Source organism: Podarcis erhardii (assembly GCF_964252035.2).
Source record: "Podarcis erhardii genome assembly, chromosome: 5".
NCBI lineage: Eukaryota > Metazoa > Chordata > Lepidosauria > Squamata > Lacertidae > Podarcis > Podarcis erhardii.
In genome coordinates, this window is record NC_138509.1 from 3484164 (window position 1) to 3507103 (window position 22940).

General features: G+C 44.6%; 1 protein-coding gene across 4 annotated transcripts in view; it reads left to right on the top strand.

The window, feature by feature from the left end:
- Window positions 1-12627: 12627 nt before the first annotated feature.
- Window positions 12628-22940, top strand: part of PHF21B (PHD finger protein 21B) — a 192920-nt gene continuing 182607 nt past the window's right edge. For 2 of the 4 annotated variants that reach the window (XM_081860962.1, XM_081860964.1), the window contains exons 1-2: window positions 12628-12804; window positions 13700-13765. In XM_081860962.1, coding sequence (XP_081717088.1) covers window positions 12751-12804; window positions 13700-13765 — 120 coding nt within the window. In that variant the 5' untranslated portion in view covers window positions 12628-12750. Of the gene's footprint in view, window positions 12805-13185; window positions 13356-13699; window positions 13766-22940 lie in introns of those variants that run through there. The other 2 variants (XM_081860963.1, XM_081860965.1) reach the window with 2 other exon arrangements.

Genomic DNA, 22940 nt, shown 5'->3' on the forward strand with positions numbered 1-22940 from the left:
TTGCCTTCTCAATCCAGCCCGTGGACGGTCTGGGAATCAGCGTGTTTTTACATGAGTAGAATGTGTGCTTTTATTTAAAATGCATCTCTGGGTTATTTGTGGTGCATAGGAATTCGTTCATTCCCCCCCCCCCCAATATAGTCTGGCCCACCACATGGTCTGAGGGCCCATGGCTGAAAAAAGGTTGCTGAGCCCTGTTCTAGAGAGAAGCCCCTGCCATTTCCTCCCTAGGGGTGGGAGGAGACCACTGCTGTTCCAGTGGCAGATCTGGCCTTCAAGGAGTGGGTGGCAGTGGTGGCAGCGGCAGCAGCAGCTGGCAGTGCATTCTTTGGAGGATGGATCTGCTGGCCCTGTGGATCCTGCCTGAGGCAGCTGCCTCACCTTGCCTCATGGGTGGACCGGTCTTGCTTCAGAATACTCGTTGGTGGCAGTCATAAGCAGGAGGCTGCTATCACTTTCCTGTCCTGCTTTCGGACTTCCCACAGGTATTGCATTGGTCATTGTGGGGAATAAGTTTCTGACTTCGCTAGGGTTTCAGTCTGATTCAGCAGGGCTTTTCTTCTTATTATTTTTTAAAGTGAATATTAGCACAAACCATATTCTCCCCCCCCCCCGCCATAGGAAATATTTCCACTTCACTGGCATCAGTGTTTTTGACCTGAAAACTGAAAATACGTGAAAAGGGGAATAATGTGTTGCAACCTTTGTTTCTGTTCTTGAGTCGGTAATTTTGACCTGCTTTTTAATTATGCAGTTATTTGGTGACTAAATCCATACAAATACAAAAATAAAAAAATTACAACCCAAACAATTTAGTGTTACAAAAATCACATTAAAAATCTGCGTAATTAAAAACCATTTGAAGTTCAAGCTTCACAACCAATACAAATTGATTTAGTTTTCAGGAGTCATTACTAAGTTCTCTGCTACAGGAGTTCAATATACTTTCTACCCTAGGGCTCCATTCAGTGGAAACGCCATCAAGGCCTTTTTGTGTGTGCTGAAGCCGGCTGGAAACTGTGGAGCAGATTTCATCTTTTTCATCCCGTTCAGTAGAAATTTCCTTATCCCATGAAACCCCTCATGACTGGTGGGGCCTTTCACACAGAGCCAAAAGGTGGCAAAGACTTCGTTATATAATCATTTGGCACTTTCTCCTTTTGACAGGAACAAAAATATCTTCTGCCAACTTAATTTTTGTTTGTCTGATGCTAAATTACCTTTGAGGTTTTGCTAGATCTCAAATATATGGTATAATCTTGTGCAGGGCAGTGTTTTTAAGTGTGTCATTGACATGAAGCAACTTAAGTCTTCTTAGTTAAAATTACTATAAATGTAGCAGCAATGGAGCAATGGCCCCAGGAAGTCCCTGATCAAAATATTGCCATTGCTAGGACAGTCCTTTATGCAGAACACTTGCTTCAGCTTTGCAAATAATGTAAGTTCCTAACCCAGATTCCCCCACTCTCACCATCTCTAACCCTTCAATCTCATGTAATTAAAAATAAAATATTTTGGGTTGTTTTGGTTTTCCTTTTCAAGTGTTACTGTTGCTGCAATCTTCTCACTATGCACACTGAATGTTCATTTGGGTCCACGTATGCTAGATATACAACCCATGTGTCAAAAACCTTGTTATTCTTTGGTAGGCTTTGCTGTTTGTATTTACTGAGGGTTCCCCCCCCCAGCCCATGGTATCTGCCCAACCTTAAGGAAGCATTGCAATATTGTCATGACATCTGGAAAGTTCTAGTTGTGTGCCATACACAAGTGTTGCTGACAGTAGCTAAACTGTGATCAGTATCTTGTGGAACAAGGAACTACCGTATTTTTCGCTCTATAACACGCACCCGACCATAACACGCACGTAGTTTTTAGAGGAGGAAAATCCGTAGGCATGCCACCCGTAGGCATTCCCTCCATAACACGCACAGACATTTCCCCTTACTTTCTAGGAGGAAAAAAGTGAGTGTCATGGTGCAAAAAATACGGTAACCTTTTCCAGCCTCCATTAATTCCTTGGGAAGTAAAAACATTAATGATTTAACTTTATTCCCCCACTTGTTTTTCATCCTGGCTTTCAATTGGTTGGCACCAAAATTCTTGTCTTGGGGCATTGCACAATGGGTAAACAAAGAAGTTCTGTTAGTGCAAGGATTTCCATTTGTGCAATGAAACTCTGCCCCCTCGCCCCCTGCGTGCCCCACCCTACACCCTCCCAGGATCTTCTCTCAGAGCATGTGTGGAAATCCAGTACCAATTTAAGCAGCATGAGGGGAGTGTGCGAGAGGGGAAGTTCCATTGTACAGCCGTAAGGCCTTGTGCCAATGAAACTACCTTATTCCCCCCCCCAAAAAAATTAAGCTTAAAATTGGGGTTGTCTTATACATGGAATGTTGCGATTAAATATATAAATAAATACATGCCGCCAACCCATATTCTCTCCCCCCCCCCAGCCTCCCCTCACTATTGGCCTCACGACAAACCCTGGTCTGGTATTCCCCCCCCCCCAGCAGCCCCACTCCGGACATTGTCCCTTCCACCCGGTTCCCTCAGCCGCCCCCTGGCTACCCAGACTCCCCATTGAGAGCCAGTGTGGTGTAGTGGTTAAGAGCGGTAGTCTCGTAATCTGGGGAACCGGGTTCGCGTCTCCGCTCCTCCACCTGCAGCTGCTGGGTGACCTTGGGCCAGTCACACTTCTCTGAAGTCTCTCAGCCCCACTCACCTCACAGAGTGTTTGTTGTGGGGGAGGAAGGGAAAGGAGAATGTTAGCCGCTTTGAGGCTCCTGAAGGGGAGTGATAAAGCGGGATATCAAATCCAAACTCTTTTCTTCTTAGTTCCCCAAGTGCAGCTCTGGCAGTTGCAGCTCCTCGCAGCAGCGGAGGAATCGGCTCCGGCACCTGGGGCGTGAGCTGCGCATAGGGGCAGGGTGCATTGCAAGGCCTCCGGAGTCTGCCTGCCTCCTCCCACTCAGCCACCCTACAGCTGGGGGGGGGGGGGAGGCAGCGGGCGGACTGTTTGGGCCCAAGGGGCAGAGTGCAGTTGGCTCCCCTGGATGTTTGAGAGTGGAGCAGAAAAAGGCAATTTAACTTCTGCAGCATATGAATTCTCTCTTAAAGGGTTATTCAGCTATGATTCTTGCATTGTGGCACTGAACAGCTCCTGGTCATCGGGGACACGCTCTCGTTCCAGCTCAGCTGCCCGGCTCCGCGCCAGCGCTGGTTCAGTTCTTATACTGCACGTTATAATAATGCTGACTAGCTCCCCCCCATAAAAAAAAATTACCTACCATAATTACAATACTAAATATATAAATAAAGTTGTTCTGTTTGATGTTTAAATATAAATATACAAGTGTTTTGAATATTTAATAAAATATCAAAGTTCTGCTTGGTGTTTAAAACATTTATTTCTTAATTCTGGGCTCAAAAAATAGAGGTCGTCTTATACATGGGGGCGTCTTATACACGGAAAAATATGGTACTTTGTTGGATGCCACCTGATAGTTAACAGTAGACTGCAATGTAATACCCAATGTTTAAACAAAAGCGAAAGAGAATTTTCTGTTGGGTTCCAGTGAGTGTTGTAATTTTAAAAAGGTATTTCTTTATACAGTGCAAGAGATTTCCAAGCTATTTATGAACCAAAACCCACATACTTGAGGTTGCCTGCTACATCATTGCGTGCCACTGTTCTACAGGGTGGCTGCACACGCATTACCAAAAAAGAGGATCCAGATTTGCATACAATTTGCACATACTCATTTATGCATATAGAAACAAATTTAGAAATACTTCTGCAGCTGAATTAGAAATACACTGCACCTCACCATAGTGGGGAAGGCTGTGAGACTGGCTTGTTTCCTGTTGATCAGGTGGCCTGCTCAAGACAGCAACACATTTTAAGGTGGGCTCCTGTGAAGGTGAGTAATGCTTGTTCTTGCACATTCTGGGGGATATCCAGTGTTAGTCATACAGTGGATTCACTGAAATCATTAGAGATTAGTAACTTGAGTCTGTTGATTTCAGTGGGTCTACTCCTGACTATGACTTAGTTGGATATCAACTAGTAAACATTTTCTAGTGGTAAGATTGAAATTCATAGAAATTGAGGTGGCCTATACACCTGCTGAGCATTGCACACTGTAATTTTAGGGAGCCACCATGCCTTCCCAGAGAAGGAGAAACTTGCAATCTGGTCAGGAACCTTTTTCATATAACATAATGCTGAAACAGCTTAAGAGTCATTTCTGCTTTGTTCCTGGGAGCTGGTTAAAGAGAGTTAGGTCAACAGGACCCAGGGTGATTTTCTGAACAAACTGCTTCTGGTGCAAGGAGTGATACTTCAGTTTACAGACTTATTATGAAATAGCCCCCTCCCTGTCTTGAGTCAATTCTCCACTGTACTTTAATGCGGTTCATTATTTGCACTCGGGGGTTATTCCATTCTGTGCTCAAACCCTTTGAATTCTGTGCCATGCAAATATATTCTTAATTGAAGCAGACACTTTTTGAAGAATGCTCAGCACTTCTTTATAAACAGCCAAAGTTAAGGGCATTGTACATCATATTTTCTTGGTGTCAAAGCAAATAATTGCATTGAGAGGTGAAAATCATTAAAGTTTCTGTCCTTGATCTAGAAATAAAACTTTTTGGTCAAGATCTAGACCAGGGGTCCCCAAACTAAGACCCGTGAGCCGGATAAGGCCCGAGGGACTCGTTTATCTGGCCCGTGGTGACTCCAGCTACCCGCTCTTAATGGTGCTGCACTGCACAGCTGCCCACTTCCAGGTCGGAGGAGCACCGGAAATAGCTTGTGAGCATGCACAAGTGTCATTTCCGGTGCACATCCAGGTCAGAGGAGGCCCGTGCACATGCACACAAGCTATTTCTGGTGCTCCTCCAACCCATAAGTGCACCGGAAATAGCGTGTGCGCATACATATGGGCATGCACTCCCCCGCCCTCCAGCCTGCCGCGCGATCGGCACTGGAGACACTGGCTCGAGGCGCGGTAAGTTTGCTGACCCCTGATCTAGACAATAAAACTGATACTTCTGCGTCCCAATCTTGCCCTTGTATGTAGTTAGGTGTGACTAATTTTATGAGGAAAGATAGGTGCAAACATGTGTAATTGCACATTCACTGAACTTACAGTGTACATACGGCATTTTATCCCAGAATAAAATTGAACTACTTTTTTTTCCTATATAGTTCACACACTATTGCTTATAGTTTACCACTGAAAAATGCTTCTTGGGAAATTGGTTTCATTTTGAAAATAAACTCTCACTGCAGATTGATTCTGTGTTACTCTGCAGTGTGTCTGTTTGAAAACAGATGTAGGCAGTCTCAGCCATGCAGGGCAGGTGTACCCACACCTGCCCAATAACATAGGATTCTGTTGTTGTGGGTGGCCATATACCAAGGTGGCAATCACCACTTCCTTCTTCATTCACCTGGGCCATGTGCAGGGAGGAAAAAGGGTGTCAGGTACGAGCTAGCAGTAAATCACACTGTGCAAGTTGAGTTAACTCTCTGTTAGCAAAAACAATATCTGCACAGGAGTGACATGCCTGATGAGCACAGCAACTTCTGGTAGGTCTTGCCCCCATGAAGCAGTTGCTGAGACTGAATTGCTGAATTGCTCAGCAGTTGCTGAGACTAAATCTTTCCCACAGCTGCCTAAGTTCCCTCTCCAAACAATCAGAGACTGCATCTACATGTTTCCAATCTCTCCTCTGCCCTTTTCCTGACTCTCCTGGCCCTGGAAGACCAGAGGGGAGGGGAGCTTGCCACAGCAGGAGGGGGAGGCACTCATGCCTCTTTCCCAGATGGACTCCTCTCGCCTCTGGGCCTCCCACCTCTCCTGCTTCAGCTTCTGCCTCTGATTATGCACTTCTCTCTGCCACAGACTCTACGAGCTCACTAAGACCTGTTACCTCTTTAGCTTCTGACATCTCCTCTTCACAGTCTTCTCCCTCTGACCACTCATTGTTGACCCACCATTAATCCCAGAGGCTCTGAGCCTTCTTCCCTTGGAGGTTCCCCAGCTAGTTCCACCCACTATTCCTCTTTGTCCAATCAGTCCATGACAGTGGGTAACGTAATCAAGGGGAATGTTTTGAAATGTGCATCAGGTAACCACACCTACCCTTGTGGACAACAGGATTGAGAATCAATCTACAGTGGTACCTCAGGTTAAGTACTTAATTCGTTCCGGAGGTCCGTTCTTAACCTGAAACTGTTCTTAACGTGAAGCACCACTTTAGCTAATGGGGCCTCGCGCTGCCGGAGCACGATTTCTGTTCTCATCCTGAAGCCAAGTTCTTAACCTGAAGCACTATTTCTGAGATAGCGGAGTCTGTAACCTGAAGCGTATGTAACCTGAAGCGTATGTAACCTGAGGTACCACTGTACAGTGGTGCCTCGCAAGACGAAATTAATCCATTCCGTGAGGCTCTTCGTATAGCGGTTTTTTCGTCTTGCGAAGCAAGCCCATTGACAGCTTAGCGGATTAGCGCTATTAGCGGTTTAGCGGCTTTTAGCGATCAGCTGTTAAGCGGCTTATCAGCGGATCAGCTGATAAGCGGCTTAGCGGCTTTGGAAAAGGGGGGGGGGGAGGGGGAAAAACCCCGCAGGAACTTGCAAGACATTTTCGTCTTGCGAAGCAAGCCCATAGGGAAATTCGTTTTGCGAAGCGCCTCCAAAACGGAAAACCCTTTTGTCTAGCGGGTTTTCCGTCTTGCGAGGCGTTCGTCTTGCGGGGCACCACTGTATAATAAAAGCTGCATGTTGAGAATGTGCACAAATGATTCCAGCTTGAGAAAAAACTACACTTTGTGATGCAAAGTGTAGTGTATGTACACTAACCTATTTAGTGTGGCTGGTTTATCCATGTACATGCACATTTAATTGACGCCCATAGTTCCTAGGTTGAAAGAAGGGTACAAAAGATGTAGGTATGACTGATCTCTGGATACGGGTGCCAAAGTGAAGAGTAGGTATAGCATTGGTTTTATAAAAGTAACTATGGTGGAAATACTTTTTCTGCCTTGAAATAATGTTTCCCTTGCACCCTCAACTTTCTTACCAAGGAAGCCCAACCCCTATGCCACTGCCCATTCCAAGTCTACATTCAGTTACAAACTAAAGAAAGTATAGCCAAGTATTTTTGTCTGTATATATATTCAGGCTGCATGCAATGATAGGATCCAGCTCAAATCATGTGACTGTTCACATACAACAAGTGCAAATCTGGGTACACCATCAGAAGCCTTTCCAAATAGAAATCTCCCTTTCTGGACTGGAACACTTGTGCAGAATGTGGGGTGTTTGTAGAGTTTGGAATTCATTGCCAATGGTAGATGGTGAGCAAGTGGTGCACAACAGAGCTGTATAGCTCAACGTAGTAAATGGATGCTAAACGGAGAGGATATGTAGACCTGCACGGGATAAAAGGGACCCCTCCTCAAACACTGACAGCCTGCCTTTCTCCTGAAAGTCCCAAGTTCAATCCTTGGCATCTCCAGGTAGGACTGGGAGACGATCCTGCCTGAAATCCCAGAGAACCACAGCCGGTCAGTACAGTGGTACCTCTGGATACGAACGGGATCCGTTCTGGAGCCCTGTTCGCATCCTGAAGTAAGCGTAACATGCGACTGCACATCTGCGCGTGCGCGGGTCATGTTTCATCGCTTCCGCACACACGCGTGACGTCATTTTGAGCGCCTGCGCATGCACGAGCAGCGAAACCTGGAAGTAATGCGCTCCATTACTTCCGGGTCGCTATGGAGCGCAACCTGAAAATACTTAACCTGAAGCTACTTCAACCCGAGGTATGACTGCACTGAGTGAGACAGATCAAGCTGAAAGCGGCTTCCTTGTTCCACTTGACCAAAGGCCTGGGTAAAAAGGTGCATCTTGACCTACCGTCACAAAGCAAGACGCACCTCTTACACCATGTCTCTCCACTTTTCATTTATTAAGTATATTTACAGGGTATGCTTCAACATGTGATCCCAAGGCAGGTTACAGTTTAACAAAAGCAAAGTTAAAAGCAAGCTAAAAACAAGACATCAAAAAGCTCAGTTGTAAAAAAGAGACGGCAGAAATAGACTTGAAATAAAAGTTGCTGAATTACAACTTACCCCTAAACTGAAAACTATGGAGAGACTGGGTCTGAATAGAGATTTTGGATTCTTGTCTCATTACATATGCTAAAGCTATTTTTGGTCATCTGCATACTATCCCTTGCTTTTTCCTGTAGGACTAATTGCACTTGTCAACAGGTTTACCATACCCATTGAGTCAATCACCCATCTCCTACTACCCTTCTGAGAAAAACCCCACCCCACCCTCCCACTATATATAAGGGTCTGGTGACTTCTGTTTCAGTGTATCTGCATGCACACGAAAGCTTATACCCAGAACAAACTTAGTTGGTCTCTGAGGTGCTACTGGACAATTTTTAAAAAAAATTATTTCAACTGTGTCAGACCAACACGGCTACCTACCTGAATCTAGAAGCATACATACTTGGATGTACAACTGAAACACACCTCCAATTATTATTATTTTTTTAAGTGTGTGAATTGCCAGAAGTTTGGGGGAACACAGCATTCTTTCCCCTTACATCCAGGGGTGTACCTAGGGATCGGCCAGCTTGACCCCCACCAAGGGCAGAGGTCCATGGGGATGCAAAAATCATGCCTCTCGACTTTGGCTTGGAGTGGCCTGCCTGTCCGCATGCTCGCCGGGCTGCTCCTCCACTGCTCTGGGCAGCTGGGTGAGGCCTGCAGGCGGCTCTGGGCCCCTCAGTGGAGCATCCTTGCCAAGGATACAAGAGATAAGGGGGCACCAATACAGTTCCTTGCCAAAGACTCAAGGGAGCCTAGGTTCACCACTGTGTATACCCCACCTTTCTTAAGTCATAGAACCTAAGACAGTATACGTGTGGTTCTCAGGTGGTCATCCATCCAGACACTGCCCACACCCAGACCTCGTGTGCCTTCAGTCCGTACCCTTGCACAGGTATGCAACATAAAAGAGAAGGACTTGTTTTCCAAAGGGAATGTGGCTTGTTAGGGCCTTAATCCAACATTTCAAGACACAGTGTGTGTGCATTTGTACACATATTGCATACTCTTTCCCCCTCACCACTAATTAAGTTATAAATGACTGGATCATTACTCATTTTTCAGGAAGGGATGATGGAACTCCCATCACTTGCTCATGGTCAATTCCAGCAGGAAAGAAATATACTGTTTGTTCTGTTTCTCTTGAAATCTGCACTATGCTTCTAACTGTTTCCTTGTCTTTCATTGAATGCAGCACGATGACACCACTGTCGAGACTTGCCAATGCCGCTCCCTTCTCTCCTTTGCCTCTCTATGTCTTTCCAAAGCCTTTTTACCTGTGGACACAGCGACTTAGCAGAAATTCCAAGGAACTTCTCAAAAGAAAATGTACTAAAAATGGAAACTAACAAAAGAGCAAGCACCCGGCACCCTGATTTATAGTGTAGTTCAGCCCAGAAACAGTTGTCCTAATTCACGGAACAATGTTGTTCTGCATTTGAAGCCAATCTTCCCCTTGGATGTGCCTGCATGGCTGCCTCTCATATCAAAGGGGCTTGTGCATCCTCATCTGAGAGAAGATTTTGATAGCAGCTTAGAAGTTCATTCGAATCAGTATTCATGTGCATTTAGAAAGGAGTTTGCTGGAGGAGAAAAAGTTAGCAGCGAGATGAAACGCTGGCAGGAATACTGGGATAGCTTAGCAGCACAATAGGAGCATATTACAGCACAGTGAAAGGTAGCCTTTGATTTGACAATGGAAGCATGGCTGATGGATTGCTAACAATGGGTTTGATCCTGCCAGATAAAGTATGTTTCCTGTCAGTGTCAGAGTGCCCTCAAATTCCACTGAAGTTCTGAACTGTGACCAGGAATGTTTGAACCTTGACAGTGTGGCCTGCATAACCCAGCAGTGGCTCTGGCATTTTGAATCCTCCACTGTCTGATGTGGAGAACTTGCTGAAAATATACCTTGAGGATTCTTGACTTTAAAAAAAAGTATACAGGACTTATATTTGAAGTCATTATTGAAGAAAACCAGGGTCAAAGACTGTTGGTGGTTCGCCTATATCAGTGGTGGACTTTGGGCTTTAAAATTTCAGCAGCACTCTGTGCGATGCCAGAATTTGGTGTCCCCTGTCTCTCGCCTTCCATTCTAAGTCGGTGCTTTCTCAGCAAGGCACCCAGTGCAGGTGAATTGGTTGCGTCCCTAGTCTGTCACCTGCTATTAATGTATTCAAATATATTTTTTATGGTTGAACGTTGTTTTTAGCAATATGTTCCTCAAATTCTTTCTTTCTTTCTTTTTTTGCATCCCTTAGTGTTTGCGTTTCTTTTGCCAAACTTTGTGTTCCTTTCCATTCTCATTTAGACAAACTTTCAGTTGCCTCTAATACTTGACTCTGCTCACTAACCATGCAGATTAAATTTTATTCTGTATATTAGTAAAACTTCAAAATAGGTGTCTTTTTGGGATATTTAAGAAAATGTGAGATTTCCAAAAACAAAGTTATCACTCCTTACTAGGAGGGCATTTTAATTATCTAAATTTCCTTGTTTCATTATAACTCACCAACCAAAACAGCTCCCACAAGGTCTCCTGTCCTTTTACCTGCCTATCTGGAAGTGCTGTATTCAGATATTAATGGTATTCATACTTAACATTTGTAAAGCAGGTTCACAACACTTTGCATTCATTTTCTCAATTCTGCAAGGTACACCAGTATTGGAGAGCCTGTGTGGTGTAGTGGTTAGAGTGGGAGACCAGGGTTCAAATCCCCGCTCAGCCACAAAGCTCAATGGGCGACTTGGAGCAGTCATTCATTCTCAGCCTGACCTCACAGGGTTGTTGTCGCAAGGATAAAATAGGGAGGATCCCCCCAGGAGCTCCTCGGAGGAAAGATGAGATATAAATAAATAAATATTATTAAACTGGTAAAGCTCCACAAACCACTATAAAATGTTTGCATAGGCAAGGTGAACAATTCTGGGTTGCTTCGGATGTTCCTTTTTTCTATTTATCACTTAAAGAGGCTGCACATGAGTGCTCCATAACATCCAGAGAGTAGTACTTGTGGAATGAGAGGGAGAGAAAACCATCTGTTGAAAGTGCTCTGATGACCCCCCCCCCCTTAGCTCTGAGCAGACGTTTTGCTGCAAATGTCAACACGCTCCAGCTCCGAGCGCCAACACTGATAGTCTTGCTGCACTTTTTGGATAGCCGCTCCTGCCTCTCTCTAGGTCCTCTCTCGAAGGCCCCACTTGAAGCAGGGTCCCTTCACCCTGCTGCACAACTTGGCTGGCCCTGCCTCAGCCACATGGCCAAGGAAGGCAGGCTCTTGGCCTCCCACAGAATGGCCATGTGAAGAATGAAGGGGAAACGTGGAAGGGGCAGGATCAAGAGATGGGCCGGGTGGGGAGGGGACAAAAGGGTTGACTGGCACAGGGCGATATTCCACCACATTTGCTGATTGGCAGCTGGTGACGGGAACTCCTCGTCCAGTGTGTCTCAAAGGGTGTGGCAGGAGAGGATGGCAAGTGTGGTGGGAAGATTCAAGGACAGTCAATATTACATTTTGGGAATGATTCAAGTTCTCACATAGCTGCATCATTTTATACTTCCTGGATGCCCCATGATTAAAGTAGTTGTGGTCCATGTTACAAATCAAGCACTGCCACGAGTTGTTTCCTTTTGCTTTCCAATTAGCAATTAAAAAATTGGTGTGGTGTGAGCAATTTTTCCTTCTGATCCCATGAAAAGTCTTCCACTGGAGGCTGTGCGAGAGGGGGCAGGAGGCCCTCATTCACGGCCCATCCAACCCCAGAAGCTTGCTTCTCTCTCGGTGCCTGTCTGCGGGAGAGAGGGGGCTTCGGAGGCAGCAAGGAGCCCCGGGCTGTGCAAGAGAGGCAGGCCAGCCGAGCCCACCAGCCGCTTCCCCCTCGCGGCCCGGGCTTCACGGCTCTCTTTGGGCTGAGCATCCCCGCACGGGCTCGTCGGGACTCGAACTTCTCACGGGCTGCCGCCGCCGCCGCCGCCGGAGCCTCGGCGCTTCTCTCCATCCCTCCGTTGTCCTCGCTGGTCCACTGCTGCTGCTCCCGCGCATGCTCCGACCGGGGGCTCCTTCCCTCGCGCCTCTTCCTCCTCCTCCTCCCCCCGCCCTGCCTCGCTCCATCCGGGCAACTCCGAATTAGCATTGGCAGCCGTGGCACAACTTTTCCCGAGGCAAAGTGAAATCAAGGCGCGCACTCGGAGGAAATATAGTCCCTCCCGTTTGGAAGTCTCCTCGGCCCCCATTGGAGGGGCGGCGGCGCTGCGCGAGGCGATTAATCGGCTCCTGGGCGGAGCAGGGGCGGCCGAGGGGCCCATGGGGATAGTGGGCCGGGGGGGCGGCCGGGGGGTAGCCTCCCCCCCAGTTTGGCGGAAAGTGAGTGATTTGTCCGCGTCCCTCAGCAAAGAGGCAAAGAACTTGCTTTGCAGCCTGACTAGTTGTTTCTTTCGATTGTTGTTTTCGCTTTTTGACGGGGGGGCGGCGCGTGGCAGCCCCTCGCTTTGGTTTTTTCGCCTCGCCTGCCGTGGCTTCTCCTGGCCAAGCGGGGCGGGTGAGGGGAGAGGAAAAGCCACCCAACTTCGCGGGGCTTCGAAAGTGGGCGAAAAGTGCCTCGCAAGTTGGAAGGATGGAGCTGCGCCGCTTGCCCGAGGCGTTCAAAGTGGAAATCCCGTGTCACCAGGTAACGAGAGAGACGGAGGCTGCCGCCCGGGCTGGCCTGGCCGCCCGGAAGGGACTCGGAAAGCGCCAGCCCCGCGTGCCTCCCGAGTGGCGGGGGGCTCGCCTTGTCGCCGGGTCTCTCGGCCGGGGGGGGGGTCTGGGGGGGGAGGGGGGAGAGGAGAGTCTCCGGGAGCCTCCCTCCGCTGCCCTTCACCGGGTGGACCACTTCACAAAAGTAGTTTTCCAGCTTCTTTGGCTGAGTTTTGGCGTGTGTGTGTGTGTGTGTGTGTGTCTCTGTTGTCGCGATCCGGAGTTAACATTGCGGTTGGCACTTGTGTGTGTGTGTGTGTGTTGGAGAGATTAGGACGAGACTTGAATATTTATGAGCTTTGCTTGAAACTGACTCGCTGTGTTTACTTGCCTCTTTGTTCCAGACCCCCACCCTCCCCCTTACACACACACACACACACACATTTTAAAAAATCCATTACACGTGAAACTCTTTCTAGTTCCTTCTTTTAAGGGGCAATTTTTAAAAGGAAACTAGTTGCACAGATGAAGCAAGATCCACAGGTAAATGCAGATCTGTTGTGTGTGTGTGTGTGTGTGTGTGTGTGTGTGTGTATTGAGTGTGTGTGTTTTTAAAACCCATCCTCTTCAGTATTTTAGCTTTCTTGTGTTAAGTGCAGTTCTGCTGGGACAGCAGGATGAGAAAGTTTATCAGTAAGAGATCTCATTTTGAAGACCGGGCTGAGCTTTGTTACTTAAGGGGGTTATTCTGTTTCCACCCCCTTTCCTTATTGTGCATGCTTTCGGTTGGGCTTTTGCCCCCGAACAATTCCTAAGCGCAAGTTTCCTCTGAATTGGCTTTAGTTTACACTTGGTCTCTAATCTGCATTTTATTGCCATTTTTACAGAACGGTGATCTTAAGAAACAAATCCATGAGAGGCAAGCGAGAATAGCTGCTCTTAATGAAAAACAAGTAAGAATGAATCGATTCAGTTATGTGTCTGTGGACGGGGTTTCGTCTTTCCTTTCCTTTCTCTCTCTCTCTCTTTTACAAAGCACTTTCTAAACATTCTCAAAGAATCCGCGTTGGCCGGAAGAAAAAAAAAATACCCGCACCAGTGAATAAAACACTCATGTTTACTAAAGGGAGCCTAAAGTCAGAAAAGGTTTTAAAGATGAGGGATCCAGTTTTCTGTTGCCTTGCCAGGCACTGTGTTTATATTAATAACCATAATACACAAAAAGAGATATGCTGTAGTTAGACGTTTTAAAACACACACACACCGAGGCGTCCATTTTGAGTTGGTCGACATGTTTTAGGAATATGGGAAATTATTTGGTCTTCTGCTTAGTTTGTTTTCACTTCCTTGCAACGTGCAAAAGCAGAGAGTTGGGAATAAGAGGACTGATCCCACTTCGAAAGCCTTGAGTGCTGGTTTTGATTGGAAAGCTGCTTTTGCTTCCATAGATACAGATATGTATATATGTGTGTGTGTGTATATATATATTCTCCCCTCCCCCCCCCCCCACTCCACACACTTGGCGTCTTCTTTCTTTGGCTTGATCTGACCTGCTGGCTTCGGAATCGAGTTCATGTATATACATTTACACACACACACACACACACACACACACACACACCCCTGCACCCCTCCTGCATAGCTTTGTCTACTTAGGCAAATCTGAGGGGGGTAAAGTGGGGGGAGGGAGAGAGAAGCGAGACACTATAGAAAGAGATGCCCTCGCCCACCTTCCTTCCAACAAACTTTCTTTTTTTGTGCCTTTCTCTGTGAAGGTGTCTCTTATTTTGCAGCGGGCGACCCTGGTGTGCGTGGGGGCAATGACGGACCCCCCCCGTCCTCCCCTCCATTCCCACCCACCTCCCCTCGCCCCTTTTCCAAGCTGAAAGAAAGTTGTCTCGCATTGTGAGTTGGTGTTCAGATCAGCTGATGGCGCGGGGCTGGGGATTTGCTGCGTTTCAGCACCACGAACAGATGCCACGGCGCGCTCAGCAGCTCCCCGAGCATCTCTGGAGCTTTAAAACGACACCCCCCCCCCAACCACACACACAATGCAAGGAGCCCCCTTCCCTGCCCCCCCCGCCCCGTTCGACCTTCGGTACTTCCAATGCACGAATCGCGCAGCGGCTTAGAAATCTAGTCGCTGACCTGCCGGGTTGTCCTTTCCCCTCCCCCCGCCCCCCCCATAAAAGCCAACTTTCGCCAGGCTCCCCTCCCCCTCCCCCTCTTCCTCGCCTGCTCCTGCAGCTTTGCAAAAGCCCCTTTGGCGGAGAGAGCGAGAGAGCGCAACCTCCTTTCCCTTTTCCTTCGGCTGAATCGATCGCGATTCCTTCGGAATGCAGCAGTTCTTTCAGCACCAAAACTTGGAATAGCGCCTGGATCATATTCCGCCCCCCCCCCCGCCTAAAAAGAGTCTTTCCAGCCTCTCCAGGAGTCTTCGCCATACGTACCCGGGGGGTGGGGAGAGGGGAGGGAGGAAGCCAGTGGTGGTGGACGGAGAGCGGAAAGGAATATTCCCCCCTCCCGCTCCATAGATATAGTTGTGGTGGAAGTTAAGAAGTAAGCCGTGCCTATTTTTCATCCTCGCCCGCTGAATGCGCGCCCGAGGCGACGCTGGCTGCATATCTTATCTGCCTGTGCCTGGATGTGTGCGAGCATTTCCAGCGCCGCCACTCCCTCCCTGTCCCGATTGATCGCAGCCCAGAATTTGTCAGCTCGCTCAGTTTGGTAGTGGAAGCTTCCATTTTGTGAGGAAGGGGTGTTGGTTTCTTCATGACATGGAGAAAAGTCTGCAGAGTTTGAAGGCGGGGGGATGGGCCCCCATTCATGCTTAACATTACCATTTTGATTGCTTTGATGCCATTTTTTTTGAGTGGGGGAGGGGACAGAATACCCTACTCAGCAGAGCACAAAGATGTTTAATCACTGTATGGAATCAAATCAGATAGTTTCTTTTCTTTGGGGGTGGGGGAAGGAAGCAGCGCAGAAGCAGCAGCTTAGAGCAGTTAGTCCTTTTATCTTGTTGGGTAAAACAGTGTGCTATATTGATTCTGCTACTACACCGAGTAGAGAATTTATTAAAGCAAGGTAACAGCCTCACACTGCCGAGAATACATTTGTTTGTGTTTTCCTGTCTTTGAAAGGGAAATAGTCGGTGGTGGTTGGTTTTACTGCATTAAAGTGATTGTTCCTCTCTGCATTATAACAACTATTTCAAGGCTATTGAAATTTTTATGATGATAGTAACTGGTGAGCTGTTTATTATGTACCATGCTGGAATTTAGATAAGGCAAAGAGACATACTTGGAAAATTAGGGTTCGATGCAGCTGTTGGGTGCAGGATGACATTTCCAATCTCATGCAACACTTTGTGAACTAAATAGTCAACAATGCCTGTGTGTTACACTAAAAGAACCCCCCCTCCAAATTATGCAATGAGCTAACTAGTCCTTGGATTCAGCTGCTACTTACACTGAAAAGTGCAGATGCCATCGACAGGCTTCTTCTGCCTGCTTTATGCAACAAGAACTTATACAATGGTATAAGACCAGATGCTGATGCAGTGTCTTCTTGTGCTGCGCACTGTCACCTCTGCAGGCCAGATAGGAAATCTCCCTTTGCACAGAGAGAAGAGTGACAGGAGTTTTAAACCCTCAGCCTAAATACAGATAACAAAGTTGCTGGAGTCAGATTTTGATACAATTAATATTATTTCTTAAAGGAAAAGGTCCAAAGCTCCCCTCCCGTTTTTGCCTCGCATGGAAGAGGACTGCTGCATGTGAGCTTGGATTTCATGTTTTAAATCAGACTCCCCGTTCCAAAAGACACAGAGTTCACTGTGAAACATTTAAACAGACCTCTGGGAAGTAGAATTAGGAATGGTGGTTTTTAACTTGTACAGGTTATTCATATTCCCGCCCATATCTTTCAGGTACCATTTTTGTTTTTATATTCTGCTAACGTGGAACTCATGAATGTGACTGGGTGAAAATGCTATGGAAATTCTGGCTGCAGTCCATAACTTTAACAGGGCTAATCTGGGATCAATGGGAATGAAGACTGCCCAACCCAGAGGCCCTATGTTTATACATGTTTTGTGTTCATTTTTAATTGAAAGAGAAAATAGAATATGTGTAACCATACCAGCCACATATATTGGCCATGGCCATTGGGTTGGATTCAGGCTACATAAGAAGAGCTGTGATGGATCAGACCAAAGGCTCATCTATTCCAGCATCCTGTTTTTACAGTGGCCAACCAGATGCTTATGAGAAGCAGGACACCATCAAAAAAACACTCCATACACTTCCCATGTAGGAGGAACATACCCCATTGCAATTCTTCCATAGTGTACAACTAGATGTCATTGCTGTTGTCATGCACCACCACTGCTGATAGACTCCTCTATGCCTAGTTGGACATAGTGTTACACTGAACTCAATTTGACTTCCCTGTGGGCAGACCCATTTGGCATTGCAGTGTTAGAGACCAACTCAAACTCTTGGTGGGCAGCAATGGGGCTTAACAGAGTGGCCTCCACATTCAGAGTTCCACCACTCCCACTAGTCAGGGTAGAAAGTAGAGAACAGAAAAATCCTATTTATTTGCTGTGCCATGCTGGATTGTTGCCCCTGGGTGTATAGTGAAGATAGGAGAAATCCTTCTCTGTTCTTTGTTCCATGCATCTGGTTCTTATTATGACCACCTGATTAATTTAATAGGCTTCATCCATTATTATTATTTTTTAAATCAAGGTTTCCAAAAACAAATGCGAAGTGTTTTGAGGATATTACCAGTTTAAAAAATGGATTTATATAGGATGCAACTTAGCTGGAGTAATTTAATTTAATTTCTCCTATAGACTTAAATACTTTCTGCAATATTTTCAAGGATGGGTTGCAATCCCCCCCCCCATGCATCTTGAATCAATACTTCATTTTGCGTTTTGTCCCCAAAGTCAAAGCCAGAGTGTGGGTTCTGTTCATTGCGAACATTAGTATACCTGCATATTCTACCCCTCCCTCCAGAATGTTGATGAATTGTAATACTATTTGAGAATGGGTTTACTTCTTCTTTAACAAGATATGATGTGTGAAGACTCCATTAGTTGGTCCAATGCTTTTACACCTTGAATCCCCATCACCTACAGAACAGCTGTAACATTTTTATTTATACTGTCAAGGAACAAGCATGTATATGTAAATAAAAGGCCTTCACTGAAAAGCAGCATTGTCCTTTTAAATGCACATCTGAAGCACTCTGCTGCATGTTTGCCTGGGCTTACTAGGCATCCCTTAACTCCTCTTGCTGTTTTTTTTTTGGAACTGCCTACTTAATAATTGCACAGTTAAACTCTAACCTGACATTAGTATTGACTCGTAAAGCAGATCTTGGAAATCAGCAGTGAGCATGTGGAAGACTTGCTGTGTTTTCATTGCTGATGAACCCTCGATTCAGAGAAGCCTGTCCTGAAGCACAGCAATAAAAATATGTCTTCCTGAGAGGCATTATGTATATGCCATTCACTTGGGCGCTGCTTCATTTCTTTGCTGTAATTTACTACCTACATAGAAATCAACATTAGTCTCTGACAGACTCTTCCAAGATAGTGTTATTGCTGGTTTTGCCTTTTGAGGGTAGCATATCTGGAATTAAATTGTTGACTGTCATTTGGTGTTTATGATCTGACTGGAAGTAGGTTCTTGGGATGCATTAGACTTCTCGGAATTAAGGTGCTCTTCTTAAGCACTGGGAATGTGTAGGCAAATTATATCTTTGATGGAGCGTATTATATTATCTGTTCCAAGGGGTTGTTTTTGCTGGGCTTTTCAAATCAAAGGTAGCTAGGTGGTGTCTTGAAATGGCAACACAGTTTACACATGCTTCAGCAGAAATTAATGACTTTTGCTGGAGCTCAGTGATTCCTTTGGTTAGGCATGAAATAAAGTAGATAATATAAGTATCAATGAAAATAGAAGATGGAGCCATGATCCATGGCTGTGTGTGTGCAGAGACTTCATGTGCTTTTCTATAAGGAGGAAAATCTTCTATGTATACTGTAGAGTGGAACCACTCAGATCGTGACCAATACAGTACCTTACTTGCAAATAGAGGATGACCGAGAGAATGCATTTTATACATTTGCAGCTAAACATTTTCTTTGTTTTATATAGTTGTGACAAGATTTGGCACGTCATTGGGAAAAATAGTTGCCAAAATGGAAATCCAATCATTAAACTTTTGAAATTCCGCTAAGGATAACAATTTCCCCTTTTATAAGCCCCTGAAGCAGATGAACTTCAGGCCATCCACTGCAGTGAAATATATTTTGACCAGTTTTTGTTCCATAGAAACCTTGATGGCAGAAGAAAGATTGCTTTAAAAAACACCACACAGCAAACTGGAATTGTAGTTCTTCACTTGGAAGTGCTAGAGGTTGAGAAAAGTGAATGTAACATTTGTTGTAACTGCTTTAAAGAGTTCGCTTTGATATCTTAGCCACTTAAAACACCTGCTGTCAGAACAGTACAATTGATTTCAATTAACTTTGAATTTCTTCAATAAGATGACTCTTATAATAACTCCAGTAAATCCCATGATGCCTCATTAGAGGAACTGACTATGATGATTATCTCTGTGATTTAGTAATGTTTTCCTTGCAATGTCTTTGTCTGTTCAGAAAAAGGAATTCTAGCAACAATGCTGTTTAGAATTTGTTCTTCTTTAATGCTTAAAGATATTTGCTACCTGTTACATGTTGAGGACAGCTAATCTGCAGTGAGTCGAAATTGATTATTGAACAGCTGATGGTAGGATAGCATGAGCACTGAAAAAAACTTGTTGTGTGTGCTGCATTTTGTAGGGACCCAATCTTAGATCATGCACCAATTATTCTTTCAGTATATGTTCAGGCCTACAAATAGCAAACCTTAATTTCCAGCTTAATTTCTTTGCATAGGACTCTGGCTAAATCAGTCAGTTAATGTGGCATTCATGAGCAGTTTTAGTGTTTCTACATGTTGCTTTATTTTGAACAATTTTCTTTTGAATACAGCCCTACCAAACATTAGGTCCAGTATGGTGATCAATAAGGCTGTGTTTAGGGGACAGTCCTTTGTTTCAGGAGCCTGTAGAAACTCAGAATAGGTTTTTGACCTTGCAACTCTAGGTGAAGAATAGTCCTGTTTCAATGGATCTTCCATTGGTTTAATAATTTGATTCACATAGAGCTTAATCCAAGAAAGAAAAGGGAAGGTCATATTGGTAGTGTGGCGAAAGAAGAAATGGAGGAACAGGAAGTTCCAGTAAGTTGTATTTAATAATGCAGGTTTGTAAAAGAAAATCATATCCATGTATGAAGTAGCAAAAGGTGCCTGGGCAGCAGTACAGCTGGGATCCAAAGAGCTCATGGACCCAAGAGTTTTGACTTGTATAAAAAGAGTTGAGCATGTGGTAAAATGTTTCCCACTGAAGTCATGATGACTTAAAGCTTTATTTAGATAAGCTTTGGAGCAGGCAAGAATGTTTCATTGGCTCAATTATCACTGTATCAGCCCTATGAGATAAGTCCCTCTTACTTCATAGAATAATAGAATTGTAGACTTGGAAGGGACCCCAAGAGTCATCTAGTCCAACCCCCGCAGCTAAAGCATCCATGACAGATGGTCAGCTAACCTCTGCTCAAAAACCTCAGTTAAGCTGAAACATAGTGACGTAGCCAAAGCCTCAGCATGGAGCTGAGACCATTGTGACCAACTCCAGCATTTTTTTTCTTAACCCAAGTCCAGTATCACTGCTGCTTTGTTGAATGGTTGCCCTCAGTTTTGTTCCATCTTCTATGATACTCTGTCTCTAGAGTTTGGGAAATGGTATCAATGCTATTGTCGATCTGTGCTGGCAGGTCCTTTATGATTGCACTAGTAGTGGGTGGGCATTGACTGATTTTGTTATATCTATTAAATGATGTGGCACTATCTCACTGCCTTTTGGTCAGAGCTATCCCTCAGTTCAGAAATCTTGGTCCCACTGATTTCTGTGTGAGACTTGAGCAATTGTTTAAACAATTTCCCAGTGAGATTTAAATTCCTTAATCTTGGCTGGATTGCATACACAACGTTTAAGTGAGAAAAAGAGTAGCAAGTTGTATGGCTCCATGGTGTCAAATAAGGATATTTTGTCTATAGATGATAAACTGATACCGTAGCCCTGTACTTTGGAGGAAGTTCCAAGAATTTACCTTCAAGAAATTATGCAGCCCATACTGCAAACTTAAGATATGTATACGAAAGGAATCCAGTGGAAATGCATACACACACACACACACACACACGGTAGTTATATTAACTTTAGTAAAAAATTAACACTTTAAAAAGTCTTTTTTGCTAAAAGTAGCACCATGATTAGAAATTAGTTCTGTATAAAATATTCTTCCTGAAGCTTCCTTCCTTCCTTTTCTTTCTTTCTTTCTTTCTTTCTTTCTTTCTTTCTTTCTTTCTGAATCAGCTACTTATTGTCATGTAGTAGCAATTTTTAGAGTGTCATATGAAATTGCTGATGGGGCTTAGTTCTAGCTACAACCTCCGCCTGCCAATAGCAAGCACCTATTGAAATCTAATATATGCTGTGCTTTCAACACAGCACACACAACCCCTTATGGTTAATATAACAAAGGAAACCCTGTATGAAATAATACATTTTAACCCTAGAAGAGCTAAACCTGAAACTCAAGGTTAGGATGGAAGAAAAAAAAAAGCTTCCCTTGACAGAAAGTAAAACAGAAGAAGATCTGACTGAGATTGCTCTAAGGGTATGAAACACTCTAGTGGAAGCTTTGTGCCTCTGCAGGAATCATCTGCTGTGTTGATTTGAGTGTTTGAGAAATTGCTCTCCCCCACCCCCACCCCAGCTGAAATTGGCTCCAGGGATTTTAAATATAGCAGTTGTGGCTACAGAATGTTTGATGTAAAATTTGGCTGATTGCTTACATCTAATCAACAGGAGTATGTAATTGGGCTTGAAAGAGAAACTTTGAATCTCTGCTCAAGGATTTTCTTCCCTTTACATTAACAGTGACTTATTCCCTCTGTGAGAGATGCAATATTTTTATTTGTAATCTGGAAAGGATTTGCTTTTCCATTCAATAGTGGACCATAAAAATGGGTTACCAAAAGTTTTCCTTTTTAAAAGGAGGTGCATTGCATTTTGAGTCACAGAAGTCAAATGAGAACATTGATACCTTTCACATGCAGTGCAGCTTAAAGTGTATTTTCTGTAATTTCCACTTTCTGGAGCTCTTTGAACGAATAGAGATTGCTTAAAGATTTATTGGTGAGTTGAAGATTTTCTCTATAAAAAAAGATGAGAAGGGATGACTGATTTAGATATGCAAGTCAGGACTCTCTCCTTGTGTATAATTTTCCTGATCTCATTCAGGCAGAAAAGTAATATGCTCACATAAGTGAGTTTGAAAGGTATAATTAAAATATATATAATATTTACTAGTAACTGAAATACAAGAGAAACTGTTTTTAACATGGCAGGTGATTATAGATACCTCTTCAAGGGAAAATGACAGTTTTCTACAAATTCCTCTCCAATGAATGTTTCATTCTGTGGCCTGTATACATTATGCAAAATAGCCCATTTGTGTTATTTTTCTTACTTTCAGTTATTTCTTCACAGACTTAAGGACTAGAAACCTTATTTTTAAAACAAAAAATTGAAGCTTTCAGGAAGCTGGATTCTGTACCTGTACCACACTCGGTGCCTTTTCTCTGTTCGAGCAGAATCACATCATGCACATAATTTTCTTTATAATTTCATATAGATTGAAGACCCCTAAAAGAAAACATAGCAATTGAATTGAAAAATATATTTTTTAAAAAATGTAAATCCCTCTGGGAATTATGTTTCGTTCCCCTCCTTATCCTCTCCCTCAAATTAAACCTCTAAGGATCTTGGGTGATTTCCAGTGAAAGTCATATGCGGAGTAGACCCACAGAAATCAACAGACCTAAGACTGTGTTGATAAACTCAGAGCCTCTTTGACAACAAAACTTTGGTTCAAATGGCCTATAGCATTAATGCTTAAACATCTAGGACATTTTGTGGGCTGGTGATAAGTATTTA